This window comes from Gekko japonicus, unplaced genomic scaffold (assembly GCF_001447785.1).
Source record: "Gekko japonicus isolate JY-2015 unplaced genomic scaffold, Gekko_japonicus_V1.1 scaffold1046, whole genome shotgun sequence".
In the NCBI taxonomy this organism is placed as follows: domain Eukaryota; kingdom Metazoa; phylum Chordata; class Lepidosauria; order Squamata; family Gekkonidae; genus Gekko; species Gekko japonicus.
This window is the reverse complement of record NW_015168678.1, coordinates 479,031-491,203: the sequence shown is the minus strand read 5'-3', so window position 1 is coordinate 491,203 and position 12,173 is coordinate 479,031. Positions and strand designations below refer to the sequence as shown.

Sequence of the window (12,173 nt, the reverse complement as noted above, 5' to 3'; positions counted from 1 at the left end):
GAGAGGCGGGGAGGAAGCAACTTACCCTCCCTCTTCTCCTGCCTCCTCCTGGCTGAATGAGGGCTGGAAGCGGGGCGGCCATAAGCAGGGGGCGGGGCTTTGTCATGTGCCCCGCCCCCCACCTCACCCGGGAAAACGGCGATCCCCCGCAATCCCCCCGAATCGACCTCTGAGAACATGTACATTGCCAGGAACTTTTTGAAGTAAGAGCAGGATGAATAAGTGTTAGATGAATGTGCTGGATATCTGGGGAGAGGGGACAGTATAAATTTAGGGGTCTAAATTGTAAATTGTACATGTAAATTGTACATTATGATCACATATATCACTACATAAAAGGAACTGTAAAGGTTGTTGCAGATTCTCCAGGCTGTATGGCTGTGGTCTTGGCATTGTAGTACCTGACGTTTTGCCAGCAGCTGTGACTGGCATCCTCAGAAGTATAACACAGAAAGATGGAGTACTCTCTGTGTCAATAATCCATCTTTCTGTGCTATACCTCTGAGGATGCCAATCACAGCTGCTGGCGAAATGTCAGGTACTACAATGCCAAGACCACAGCCATACAGCACAGAAAATCTACAACAACTAATGAACTCCGGCTGTGAAAGCCTTCGACAACATATTGAACAATAAAGGCTTTCTAAGCACTTGCTGGTACCAAAAATGGAATGTCAATTTAGAGAACACACCCTGTCCTGAACTGTGTACTGTACTGATTAGTGAATTCTTTCTTAGTACATCTACACAACTGCAAATGTAATAAGATTATATTCTAGCCTGCACTGTCTCTATCCTGCAGTAACAGTAGCTGATAACAGAACAAGTCTGCCTATCAGGTGATCATGATACCTGGCATCATCATGGAACAGCTGCACAAACTGTGGTTAAGATGTGGGCTTTAACTAATAAAGCACATACTGTTCTCCAGGGAGACATTTCCTTCTCCCTAAAGCACTAGGAGTCTGCTTTCAATAAATAAAGAAGTTTCCATTCCTCCCTTCACAAATACCCTGGTCCAAACTTGGTTTTCTATGCAGAAGTTTTCTGGACTGTGTAAAAGAAAAGCTGCAAGCTTGGCCATTAACGGTAGAGCTCAAACTGCTTTTAAAGCCCATCACAGTCACAAACATCGATGGCAGCTTATTTTGTAGATAGAGAGAAAAAAGTCCATAATGCTCCAGCTAGCATTGGCAGGGAGGGATGGGGGTGGTACTTCTGCAGAAGGGTCTGTAAGCTGCTGTGGGTAGTTTTTTCCAGATAGCTGGATGACAGAGTTCATTATTATTTATTTACTTAACTTGTTAGATTAGGTTTGTATACTGCCCTCCCCACAAGAGGGCTCAGGGCATTTCACAACAGATTCATATAAAACGCATAAAATCTATTAAATAATTTAAAATGTAATTCTAAAACCCAATAGCCATATGGTGCCATCATACAATTCTGGTCCCCCAGATTACATTAGCAATGAGGGAAGAAGGGTGAAAGCAGATTGTGAATCAGAAAGTTATTAAGAACTATTAAGCGGTTTAAAACCGTTGCTGTCCTCAACTGTATGCTTAGCGGAACATCTCTGCCTGCGGAATTGCAACAGATCCTGCAAGGCCCTGATTAGAGACTGGACTACATGTAAAACTTTCTAAAAGCCCAGGCTTATTTGCTGTCTCTCGTTAGGTTTACTCAGGGGTCGTTTCGTAGAAAAAGAGCTAGGGGAACTCATTAGCATAACTCATTAGCATATGCCACACCCCCTGACATCACCGGAAGTGTGTCATAAGGCCACACACCCCGCCCCCAACGGTCCCGGCCGCCACCGCCGGCCTTGCAGCTCCACTGCCGAGCCCCATGAGGGGCCCGGCGGTGGACCTGCAAGGCCGGCAGGAGTGCAAGGAAACTCCGCAAAGGGCCCTCCCTGGCCCCAGGCAGGGGTGGGGAGAGGCAGGGAGGAAGCAACTTACCCTCCCTCTTCTCCTGCCTCCTCCTGGCTGAATGATGGCCGGAAGCGGAGCGGCCGGAAGCGGGGGGTGGGGCTTCATCATGTGCCCCGCCCCCTACCTCATCCGGGGGAACTGCAATCCCCCGCGATCCCCCCGAAATGACCTCTGGGTTTACTGAGGATGCTTGGCTCTTCCCTGCTTGGTTTCCAGGATATTCAACATTTAGTTGTAGGAGGAAGGGGCTAGAGAGCACACCCCCCCTCCAGCTACTGCCGTTCCAGTACCACCAATAGAATAATGTCAGAGACAGAATAGTGGAGGATAACTTATTTGGTATGGTGGCAGGGGAAAAGAAGTTAATATTTGTATTTTTTTAAAAAAATCTTGTAAACTGTTTTCAGTAACTTATGGTCAAAATGCAGGCTATAAATCAAACACATAGCATGATCCTGGAGGAGACCCCCCCCCCGGGGGGGTAGCAAAAGAGTTCTGATATTATTGTCATAATTCAATAATCTTTTGTTCCTATTTACTGTAAAATTAGAACAGAATTAGATCTGTTTATCCAAATATGGCTCAAAGAAGCCAATAATCCTGTTTCCCCCCCAGTTTCCTTTAACCTTCTGCGTGTGTATATATGTGTAGGCAGGAGTTAGATCTCTTTTTTTTTCTTTCAAAGGATGGCTGACATACCATAACTTTTACAGTAATTCACCTTGAGTCCCAATGAGAAAGATGGACTATAAATAATGTAAATAAATAAATAAATAAAGGTGTAATGTTCATTATAGAAAGATGCCACATCCTCATTGAGCAAGTTATTTTGTCTCCTGACTATTTTGTGTCATATACCTATTCTTGCTTGTTTGAATAGATGCTGCTTATTAAAAGCAAGCAATGAAGACAAGGTCCTTGAGTCCAGCGTTAGCTGAGCTAGTAATAATTGGAAGAGTAGAGACCCTTTTTAATCAGAAGATAAGGACTTCTGCAGTTCAGGCAATGCTTCATTTGTGTGTGTGTAAACTTTTAAATCAATCACATTCAAATTACAAAACCAAAAGACTTTCCCTATCTTCTTTATAACGCTTATTGCAATGTTTTGGTGTTGTCTGGGTGTTTTAGTGTTATCTTTACAGCAGTGCTACTGGATTTATAGAACCCTTCCAGTTCAGTTGCAGTAAGAGTCGAACCATTGCTCTTTAGTGGGTAAAGTTAAAAATCTGACCATTAGCATGAATTCCATACTTCTAGAAATCTACAAATGAACACCAAAGGATTATAAGGGGGGGAGGGGAGACTTTGTTTTCAGATGATCAAGTCAGTCATCTTTTTTGACAAAGTGAGCTTTGACTCACAAAAGCTCATAGCATGGGAAGTTTTGTTGGTCGAGTTTTGTTCTGTTACAGACTAATATGGCCACCCACCTGACACTATATTCTTTTTTGGTCACATTAATATTGGTAACTGTGCTGTGCCTCAGAACTGCAAGCATGAGGGTGCTGCAGCAGCTAACTATTGGGGATTCCTGGGGCTTCATTTGATCATGCGCCTAATTCTGTGTGATTTTGCTGACAGGTATTTGTGTTCTGCCATGGCCTGCTACAGCTGTCTCAACTCCTCTACAGTGCATACTTCAAGAGCATCCTGACAACCATTGAGAGACGCTATGGCCTTTCCAGTTTCTCCTCTGGCTTCCTCTCCAGTTTGCATGAGGTAACTACATTGAGCATGGTTCATGAGAAGGAGGCTGGAGGCTCTTCTCTTCTGAGCTCATGTGTGTGTTGCCTTAAACCTACCAGGTATCCGTGGTTAAGTAATGATTGTCGATAAAGTATTGGTGGATGAGGGCCCCAAACTGGAGTGAGCTAAGGTGAAAAAAGAAAAGTGGTAGCTTTGTGGTGTGGAAGAAGATGCATGTTATAGTGTCTTGCTGCCAGTCACCGACCAGAGAGCTGTTTGTGTACAGTAGAACAATGTCCTAATGAGTCTGGATAGGTTTGGCAGCATAGTCTAGAGAGTGTTAGCCAGACAAGTATTATGTAAGTGTGTGGCTCTTGCCAAAACAGCAATTTCACATTTAGCTCACCTCACCCCACCACAGCTAGTAGAACTTACTCCATGTCATGATGTTCTGTGTTTCTCTGCCCTGTGGTATTGGCAGCTGTGGCAGTTGAAAAGCAGACCATTTTGACATTGCAACACAACCGAGCCTTCTTTGAGAGCAAGTGAGCATTTAATAGAACTTATAGCTGGGTGCTGAGTAACTGAGAAATTGCCATTCAAAGAAGAACATTTGTCTCTTTGTGTTTCTGAAGTTGTTTTCCTGTAACTGCGAGAGTTAGGAGGGGCCCGTCAACTACTCTGCACATGTTTTTCTACCACATTGTGCTGGTGGCTCCCTGTGGGCTCACAAATAGTGTAGTATTATTTATATTGTTGCTTCCACTACCAAGTGATTGCTGGTGGGGACTAGCGATTTTGTGTGTACGTGTGAAGGAGAGATTTTAAGAAAGGCAGCACAGGTACATTTTTGGAGTAGCACCTGCCCCCATCAGGTGAAAGCGTTCCAGGGAAGAAAGCAGTGAGAAAGCCCTTTTGAGGTCTGATGGCCTCTGGCTTTTTAACTGTTCCTCAGAGAAAGAGGAGGACCTGACCTACATTTCTGGGCCTCCCCACAATGGAGTCGTGCTACACCCATGGATTTAATAGATATGCGCTTTCTGCCAGACCTTCAGAAGTGTTGCCGCATCTGATGTGTAATGCTATGTTACACATTAATGCTTTATTACAAGAAGGTGCAACCCCCCAATTTGTTATGGAGGAGTGAGTCAGACCGTTACAGCATCCCCTGCCTGATCCAGGACTTAAGACTGGAGCTTTTCATAGCCTGATAGGCTTTCTTATAGTAGCGCCTTTACTTGTAGCCCCATAATTAAGCTTCTGTCAGTGTTTCCCATGAGAAATCCCTCTTCCTCAGGGATGTAGTTATCGCTCTGGGTGGGAACCCAGCCAACAGCAACGGTTTTGTTGCTAGATTCTTGGTTGGTTTGCTTCTATGAGTACCATGTGGAGTGTGGAAGACCCTCCAACTCCAATTATTTCTCTTCCTTTAATATTCTCTGTTTCCCAAGGCAAAGTACATTGCAGCCCCTTTCTCCTAAAAGGGTTCAGAGCTCCCTGCTTCCTTTTTCTTAAGCAAAAAGCTCTGTAGCTTAAAATCTATTCTGAGGGGCTCAAATACCCTGGGCAGTTCTCCTGATTTGGAGCCGGGGTGAGCATCTCCATCAACTGCTCCTGGCCACTCTGCTTCACTTCTTCACTTCTTCCAGTAGATCCAAGCTCATGGTTCTCCCATTGGAACTGACCCAATGGGAGGAATATCTTTGGATGCTTGTAGAGATAAGAGTGCAAAAGTGTCTGGGGCAGACTTGCACTACACAGTTGGCAGAGGGGCCATTGAAAGCCAAGCTTTGCAACTGAAGGCAACTTTCTTCCATACTCAGTTGTCAGTGACAAAGAACAAATTGCTTCCTACAGCCCCAAATCAGGTTTGGGTTCAATAAGACATAAACAGGTCTAGATCTGGTATCTTGTCCATCCACTGCCGTTGCTGCTGTAAATGAAACAAGGCAGGTAAGCCTACCCACTCATCTATGGGAGATTCTCCCCACCCTCTACCCCAGGCAGTATTGTTTTGCACTAGTTGGGGCTACAATCCAGATTTTGCCTTGCTCGAGCAGCTTTGGATTTAAGCCATAATGACTCAGAACCAGCAACAGTTTTGATTTTTGTTGATATTTGGCAAAGCATCTGGAGTCTGGCAAGAGGTGCCATCCAGTTCTAGGAGTCTTGGAGGGGGAAACATGGAGGAGAAACGTTGAATTGGCGAGGTCCCTGCTGCATGTGCACAGGCTGTTCTTTCAGCATGGCTTTGGCACATGTACCACACATTGGCAGAAATGTGAAGCTTATGGGGCTGGAGTAAGCATGTGCCTCAGGCCCTGGCACAAACAAAAGAGACCAGAACCAGCAGTTAGACATCAGGGGTGAGCACTGTTGTCTCACACAGCTCTACAAGGAAAAGGATTTGCCAAACCCTCACATTAACTAGGAACATAAGAGCTGTTTAACAACATTAGCACAATGACCCATCTGTTTAGATTTGCTGTCTGCCACATTCCTCAAGAAATGTTCTAGAGAAATAAGAGCCTATGGTTCTAGCCTAATAGCCTGTCTCCAGCATCGATTGCTTCCAGATACTTGGGAGGAAAAACATACAGCACAAGGTGCTGTCAAAAAAGCACCCTTCATTTAGTCCATGGGTAAAAGGGAATCCAGAAATTAAAGTTTACAGACCCGGTGTTGTACTTCCTGGGCAAACAAATTGCCTGCTTATTCAGAGTTCCAGGTTGCTCCTGCTGGGGCTATTCTTGCTACCTATGTAATTTGTGTACTATTAAAGAGTTATTTTCTAAGTAGGCAGGCATAGGAGGGGAGGCTAGAGCTGAGCTTTCTTGGGGGCACCTGTTTGGGGGGATATAGCTCAGACATCCCAAATCCAGTCTTCACCAAACTTGGATGGTGAGTGGAGGTCAGCCTGCTGAAGACTCCCTGTGAGTTTGGTGTGTCTAACTCACGAAGGGTGTTCTACCACCCCCCCAAACTCACAAACCAAGGCCCATTCTGCATTCACTCCATTGTTTTACCAAACCCACACTGGAACAGAAATGATGCAGCTCAAAACCACATTCAAATACCCCAGGCCAATGCTGTACTGACTGCAGAGTCACCCCTGAACAGCCATAAAATGGCCATAAATCTATGCAGACAGTACCATAAAACCAAGAGATCAAAGGTAGTGAAATCGGCATGCAGTGTGGAGGCTATCATGAAATCCGACAATCAAAGAAAGCAAAAGTTGCATGCAATGTACAGGGGAATTTCTGTTCCAACATGGGTTTGGTAAAACAGCAGAGCGAATGCTAGATGCAGAATGGGCCCAAATGAACCACAAACTGGTTCAGGAAACAGGAAAAGTTTGTGAAAGTTCATGGTTCATGTAATCAAATAAATCATGAACCACCATTTTCCTGGTTCATGCCCATCCCTAATAGGTATCCCTAGAAGAGAAGTACAGTTGGTAGGTAAAATCCGAGCCTTTTGTGCCTCCAGTAGTCTGTTTATGGTAATGAAGATCACACGCAGAAGTTCTGTCTCAGTCTCATTCACACATCATAAAACCCCATGTATTAGGCTCTTGATCTTAAATTTTTAAGCATCTTTTTCTGGTAGGTCTTGTGGGAAGGGAATAGCAGTGCTGCACAACTTCTCTCACCCCCACCCCACCCTCACCTCATCCATACACATAGCAACTTTGGAGGACAACACCTTCCCTCTGGCAAGCAGATCTATCTGTGGCATTTTTATCCTACCCTTCCTCCTGATGGTTCTGCGCATGAGGCAGATTTTACTGAGAAAAATATCAATAGCCAAGGTCACCCAGTGAGCATAATGGCTGAGTGGGGATTGAAACCTCGGCCTTCTCAGTCTAGTGGTCTCTGCTTACCACTACACCACCCTAGCAAGGGAAAGCAAATTGCAGATTCTTTCTGGTTGGTTGGCTCAGTCTTCCTCCTGTCTACCATCACATTTTCTTACTACTCTGTCTGGGATTGGCAGTATGTATCTCCCCACTTTAGAGGAGTTGTAAAATACAGCACCTTCAGAATCATTATTTGTAAGACTGATCAGGAATTCATTTTTCATCATTCAAGCAAATGTATGAACTACTGCTTGTGTTGATGGTAGTGGGGCTATTACCACAAGCAGTATGTCAGTCTATGCAAAATGCTGTGCACGCTGATCTCTTGCATGCTTCTGCAAATGCCATTTTCCCATTGATTGCCTTTCATATCAGTGTTGGAGTTTCATATTTTGAGCAGCTTGCTGTCAGCATAAGCAATGTTTGCCATGTTTGGGAGAGTCATGAAAATAGGCTGCTGATATGTCAACATTCACATCTGCCTTCCATCAGGATATGGCTTTTGCATTGCCTAGCATAGCACTGGTTCTATACTTGGTGTATAGTTTACTATTGATTTTCAATCTTGGGGGAAATAGGAATGTGCCAGAACTGCACTTAGAAATACCCTCTCATGCCCTGAAATGCTCCAGCGAAAACCTGAAACATACCCTTCCATTCACTTTCACAGCAGGGGACACAGGAACTTCCTAAGTACTTTTGATACAATCAAGATGTTTGCTTGCACTTGGACAATCTCTTATCCTGTGTGCTTTGTGGTGGCCTTTTCTGTGCATTTTACTGTGGTAATAGCCATTCCAGCCCGCAAGCAGCTACCATTGCCATCCTCTCGGAGTCCTTTGTTTGTACTTCAGGGCATTTTTCATACTTTTATATGGGCCCTCATGCCAAAATAATATAGCATTTTCTCATTTATTCGTTAGAGCAATTCCAAAAGCCGCAAAACCAGGCAGGGAAGCCCATATTACGTACATAAGAAAGGAAGCTTGGGCACAATTAGTGTTGCTCAAAATGTTAAATTTGCCTCAAAGTTTGAATCCAACCAGATTAATTGTAACTTTTATGAAACCCACATTTTATGCTTAACCATGGCATCCCATGCAATATGGGGATGTTTTGAGACAACAAAAAAGGGAATTAACTCATACAAAAAAAACCTAGACCCACATACTTCCAGCAGTACAGGTTCTAAAAGTCAATCTTTCAACTGAAACCAGGAGAAATGTGATTCAAATTGAACATTCATATTCTTGCACTGGCCATTAAAGAAAGTTCTGCTTCAGTAGATTTGTGAATGGCTTGACATGTAGGGGCACAGCCTCACTTAGTTCAAATCAGCATTCTGAATAGGCTTGCATCACCCAAAATGTATTTGGCAGAAAAGAATGCTGAATTGCTTGCAATCAGTAGTTCTTCGGGGACCTTATTTGTTTATGGAGGTGGCCTCTGAAAGCAGTCCTAACCAAACCAGCCCTAACCATTGATAGCAAAGCAGTCAACTAGGCCACACTCACTTAATATTTAATTTCTCCATATCAGCAATTTAAGAAAACATTATTATTATGGACAATAAGCATGTTTGTGAAACTGAGCCTGTCAATGAGTAGTAGAAATAAAATTTCATTTATGTAGTTTAAGTAAAACCCACTTTGAATCTGTGCTTGCACAACTGCTGATCCCCATTCACACACACAGCCTGCAGACCAGTCCAAACACATGAAAATAAACCACTCGCCAAACTGTGCGGCCTGGAGTAAAAATGTCCTGTCCTTTTAACAGAGGCTTTATGTAATGTATTCAATAGCTGCCATTGAATGCATAACGTGTATGTAAATTACCTTGTTGAAGTGTCATGTAAAGCTTCGTCCTGGGCTAGGATCCAAATCCCTCCAATCGTATTGGAAGCCCAGGAAGAACCAACCAATCAGGTACCAGCAAGCTCCCTGAGTGGGAACGTCTATGATTTGTCCTTATGTACACCATCTTATTGGTTGGTATTTGTACAGTAGGCATGGCTATATTAGCCGGGAGAGTTTAAAAGCAGAACAGCTGCAATGTAAAAGCTGTTCTGGCTATTCATGTTGATCCGTGTTGGAGTTGTGTTTGAGTTGTTGAATAAAGCTGAATCTTTGCTGAATCACTCTCTGACTATTTTGTTAAGTGAGCAACTTAACAATTTATTATGTAGATATGAGTAACTGAATCTGTCCATGGCATGGAGATAAATAACATCTCGTTGAGGCTCTGTTAAAGGCATTTTTCTCTAGGCCTGTTGGCAACCCTGTGGGCTTCCACAGTGACCAAGACTCCAGGAATGATGTCCCTAATTCCAGCAGCCCTGCATGTTTGATAAAAGTGGATAAGAAGTTGAATAAAATCAACTGACTTACAAGTATGTGAGACAAGCCCTGATCCTGCAAGGCTTTTCCCTGTGTCTTGCTTACATTTGTGCTACAGCCGATGCCTGTTCTGAGAAAAGTGCTAATGGAAAGACTTTCCAGCTATAGAGGAAAATGACAAAAAAATCTGTAGAATTGGACACTGAAAAATGTACACGCTCAGTAATGAATATAATATGGAAAACTGGAACAATGTAATTATGTATATAATATAAAGTGATGCAATCATATAATTCATCAAAGGTGAGAAATCATAAGAAGGTCATACAATTCATCAAAGGTAAGACATTTACATTGCAGTTTCATATATTTTTAAACAGTTTCTAACACCTTCATTCATATTCAGTCCATACCCCATGTCATTTTTGCTGAAGAAGATGTGACTCAAAATGGAGTATACACCCGGGATCTTCGTACCTTTGTACCTTCTGATATTACATTATTCCAGTTTTCCATATTATATTCTTTATTGAGCATGTGCATTGTTTAGTGTCTGGTTCCACAGCTTTTCTTGTCATTTTTTTCTGAGAAAAGGGCATGTTTGCAAAGTTCCCATGCTGGAACTAAAGCCTGCAGCTCATGAGGGGTTGTTGGAGTGCCAGTCTACACAAAAGGGCCTGTCTGCATGCAGCTGGCATGAAAATGTTGCTAGTAATTTATTTAGTGCATTTATGTGTGCTCTTCTTCCAAAGACCTCAGGGTGGCTTACATGGTTCTCCCTGCCTCTCCCAGCAGCCCTGGGAGGTAGATGTGGTTGAGAGAAGAGGATTGGCTCAAGTTGCCCATCAAGTTCTTGCAGCAAGCCGGGATTTTAATGTGGGTCTCCCCAGTCCTTATCTGCCTGCCCCACTTGGTGTATATTGATTTAGCTCTTTGTTAATTAATTCTTCAGTGAATTTCACTAAAAAGAGGAAGTAAAAGAATATTTATCTTTCCTAAGGCAGTCAGGGCAATGAGTGGTATAGAATCTTACTATGCCAGATTATTTTATCTGGGCATCATTTCACTGGCTGTGATCCTGTTGGTTTAGTGCTCCTCAGCTATGATGGTTGAATGAGAAGCTTTTAAATCTAGTGCTTGGAGCCCTTACTCACCTACAGTGTGTATTAAATGAACACTTTGTGGAGGGCTGACTCAGTCACAGCAACATCACGCGGTGACTTGAATGTATAAACTGAGCCTTTGCAGAACAAATATCAGATCAGGCATTAAAAGATTGCTGATAGAACTTTCAGGTCATCTCAAACTCGGGCCTTTTCAGCAGATTTGTTGAAATCACCAAATGCTGAGTGATCAGGAGAAGCGCATGCATCTAGACCAGCCCATAGCTTTTGCAACCATCTGGCCTCCCTTAGTATTCTACTAAGCACTCCTTCGCTCTTCCTGTCTGTTCCCATGCTTACGTTTAACCCTTCCATAAGTGTGCGGACTCTAATCTGGGAGATCCAGGTTTGATTCCCCACTCCTCCACTTGCAGCTGCTGGATGACCATGGGCAAGCCATAGTTCTGACAAGAGCTGTCCTTGAAAGGGCAGTTCTTGAAGGAGCTCTCTCAGCCCCACCTACCTCACAGGGTGTCTGTTGTGAGGAGGGGAAGGGAAAGGAGTTTGTAAGCTGCTCTGAGACTCCGAGTGAAGGGCGGGGTATAAATCCAATCTCCTTCTTCTTCTTCTTCCTCTTCTTCTTCCTCTTCCTCCTCTTAGCTAATCATGGGTGGAGAGAGATGCTGGGGTGTTATTTGGTTTAGCACAAAAGGAAGGCCTACATTTGAGTTCCTTCTCCCTTTGCACACACAGTCCTGCAAGCTGTTCATATTGTTTTCATCATCCTAATTTGTTTACATTGCTGTGTGCTGAAGAGGCCTAAGTATATAGAATGAGGAGAGAAAGCAAAAAGGTTTGGGATCTTATGCAGGGCCAAACCAATATTCCTTAGTTTTGCAGTGCTGTCTCATTTATGGATGGTCGGTTCACCAACATGAGTGAGGGGATCTCTTCTCTTGGTTCTTGTCACTACCAGTTTGGTGGTGAGAGCCAGTCACTACCAGTTTGGAGAGCCAGTTTGGTGTAGTGGTTAAGTGCGTGGACTCTAATCTGGGAGAACCGGGTTTGATTCCCCACTCCTCCACTTGCACCTGGCTGGATGACCTTGGGCAAGCCGTAACTCTGATAAGAGCTGTTCTTGAAAAAGAGGAGTTTCTCTCAAGAGCTCTCTCAGCCCCACCTACCTCACAGGGTGTCTATTGTGGGGAGGGGAAGGGAAAGGAGTTTGTAAGCCACTCTGAGACACCTT

At 43.8% G+C, this 12,173-nt stretch overlaps 1 protein-coding gene across 1 annotated transcript in view; it reads left to right on the top strand.

Moving 5' to 3' along the window:
- The window catches only part of SLCO2A1 (solute carrier organic anion transporter family member 2A1), a 79,997-nt gene that overhangs the window by 19,877 nt on the left and 47,947 nt on the right, over positions 1 to 12,173 (top strand). The window contains exon 2 of the mRNA XM_015415383.1: positions 3,516 to 3,653. Coding sequence (XP_015270869.1) covers positions 3,516 to 3,653 — 138 coding nt within the window. The remainder of the gene's footprint in view (positions 1 to 3,515; positions 3,654 to 12,173) is intronic.